The sequence below is a fragment of the Penaeus japonicus genome, unplaced genomic scaffold (genome assembly GCF_977035675.1).
Source record: "Penaeus japonicus unplaced genomic scaffold, GWHDUDI00000001_assembly GWHDUDI00000001, whole genome shotgun sequence".
In the NCBI taxonomy this organism is placed as follows: Eukaryota; Metazoa; Arthropoda; class Malacostraca; order Decapoda; family Penaeidae; genus Penaeus; species Penaeus japonicus.
Window position 1 is genome coordinate 50,151,723 of NW_028234403.1, and position 2,500 is coordinate 50,154,222.

General features: G+C 34.3%; 1 protein-coding gene across 1 annotated transcript in view; it reads right to left on the minus strand.

Annotated features, from left to right (window-relative positions):
• The window catches only part of rut (adenylate cyclase rutabaga), a 323,475-nt gene that overhangs the window by 42,803 nt on the left and 278,172 nt on the right, over positions 1–2,500 (minus strand). Inside the window, 1 exon segment of the mRNA XM_086542018.1 lies at positions 781–966. Coding sequence (XP_086398144.1) covers positions 781–966 — 186 coding nt within the window.

Below are 2,500 nucleotides of genomic sequence, written 5' to 3' on the forward strand. Positions count from 1 at the left end.
ATGCAAATGTCATGATTTATGGTTAATAACATAGTCCCAAGTGAATAACAGCATAATACTATGTTTCAATAACTTGATGCATTTTCAATGCTTAACTTTATTCAATTGCACTAGTGTGTACCAATGCATTGATTTCTCTGTTTGTGATAAAACACAGAAAGTTTCAGCAACTCTAAATAAATAAGTGCCAACATAAGGTCAATGATAACTTGCATAAGATAATATCATCTATGATTTTCTTTCTGCTTTCTAAAATCTGCCTGTGTTATAAGTAATGATTACTACATAAAATATAGAATAATAATAGATAATGTAAGTAGTTTGAGATACTTGGTATTAAAAGAAGGAGCTTCACATTCTATAATATTTTACATTGACTGATACACACTAAACTATCATACCAAAAGAGTATAAAAAGAAGTACAATAGAAAGGGCCATATACCTGGAGCACATGAGTCTGGCCAGCTTCAGGATGCACCAATGGTTTTATTGACATACTCTCAAACTATGCTATAGAGGTAATGTATCCACTATACATCTATATACCAAATCAGTGACAAAACATCTATGGCTTTACACAATAACCAACCCACAAAACAGTAATACATCAACCTGCATTCTTGTCTGGATAAAGATGCAAGATTTTAACTTCCCATAAATGATTAATAAGTTAGATATTGAAAAGCAACAATAACAGTCAAAAGTTATAAATGATGAATCTTACAGAGAATCTGAAAAAGAGTTAGAGAGAAAACAAACAAGCTCATAACTTGTCTTACCTTCTTGGTAATGGATGTTGACTTGTCTTGCGGGGGAATAGCCATGTTAGAGAACGGCACCTCCATGGAGTACTTAATGGAGTGCAGCAGCTGAACCACGACGTTGCTCACATTCTTGAAGGACAACTTCCTCCGGTGCGCTGAGCCTAGGGCGGACCGTACCTGGAGAGTGTTGAACAGCAATGGCTGCAGTGATGGAGATGGTGGTGGAGATAGAGGTAGTGGTGAAGTTGTTGGGAGTTCCACCACACATGACCAAACAGAAGGGTAAGATGGTGGTGTTGGAGACCCCATCATAGTCACCATACCAGGAGTCGTGACAGTGAAGATCAGTACGGATCACACCACACGTTGCCCAAGTTGATGGTTTGTTGAGGAAGAGAGAGATGTGGGGATGGAATGGTGACAGGAGAGAGGGGAGAGTAAGACAGAGCCAAGGGATTCACTCCTCCCACTCTGCTCATCATCCTCCCCCCCCTCCGTACCCACCATCACCACAGAAATAAGAAGAAAGGTTAGTTACTGGATAGATACAGAAGCTCTACAAGCAAGTACAGTAATTTTAATAACTGAATCTACACTACAACTGCACCCAACTACTAAACAGACTTTCAGTAAATACAGACATATCAAATTTTAAAATTATTAATATATATATCTTTTCCATTCAAGTTAAAGGCAAAGAATTTGAACACAAATGTTAAATTTTCTCATGAAAAGTAAGTGATATACTCAAACATCCTTACTCATGCATTCTAGGGTAATATAAATGTTACTGAGAACTTGCAACATACAGCACAATAATGTAATTCCAGTACATTCTTGATAAAATAAGTTCAATCTACTATAGACTTTCACAAGAATCAGCTCATACAGTACCCCTATCAACTTTAGCTTCTCTATATCATATACATAAAAGATCATACACCTTCAAGAGCAGCATTTCAAACAATGCTATTTTGCAGCATTTTGAATCAACTATAAAAATCTAAAATAGCAAAAATGATATAACACCACTTTTTGGGTACTTGAAAAAAAATATATTATACTATGCAATGGACTTGACCAATAATAAAATTTCAAGAAATCATAATCATCACAATGATAGTTGGTACCAAATTTTGATAGATTATCATATGCAAAAATGGCCTTATTTTTCTTTTTAGATATTCAAATGAATAAACAATTCCACTGATTACTGTTTATTGAAAATAAAGATAACTGAACAGTAAAACAATACTTATTCTCATAACAAGTAACCATTTTCAGAAAAACAACAACATTATCCTTTCCCAATTTCATATGACTTTCTGTCCAAAGGAAAGATGGGGAAGACTGCCATTTGAGGCTGAATACAGGATTACAAGAATTTAACCTTTCCACACGAAGCTTTTAATGAAAATAGAACATGCAGTACCAAAGGACGAGGAAAGACAAACCCTATGCATCACCCCCTCCCTTTACTCAAATCTACTTTTGTGTGTGAAAAGAAAGTTTACTCTGCACTAAAAGCTTGTTAAATCAACATGCATTTATTGAATTTATCCTATTAAACTTCAGATTCAAATCTGCAAAGCTATAATTCCTTGTTTACTGATGTGAAATATATAATTATCATTCATATCTCAATGATTCCCTAATCAAGTATAATACGTTTTCAATATCTATTACTAAAATAAAAATCTATCTTTGATCAAGAATTTTAAGAAGCAAAAAGAAA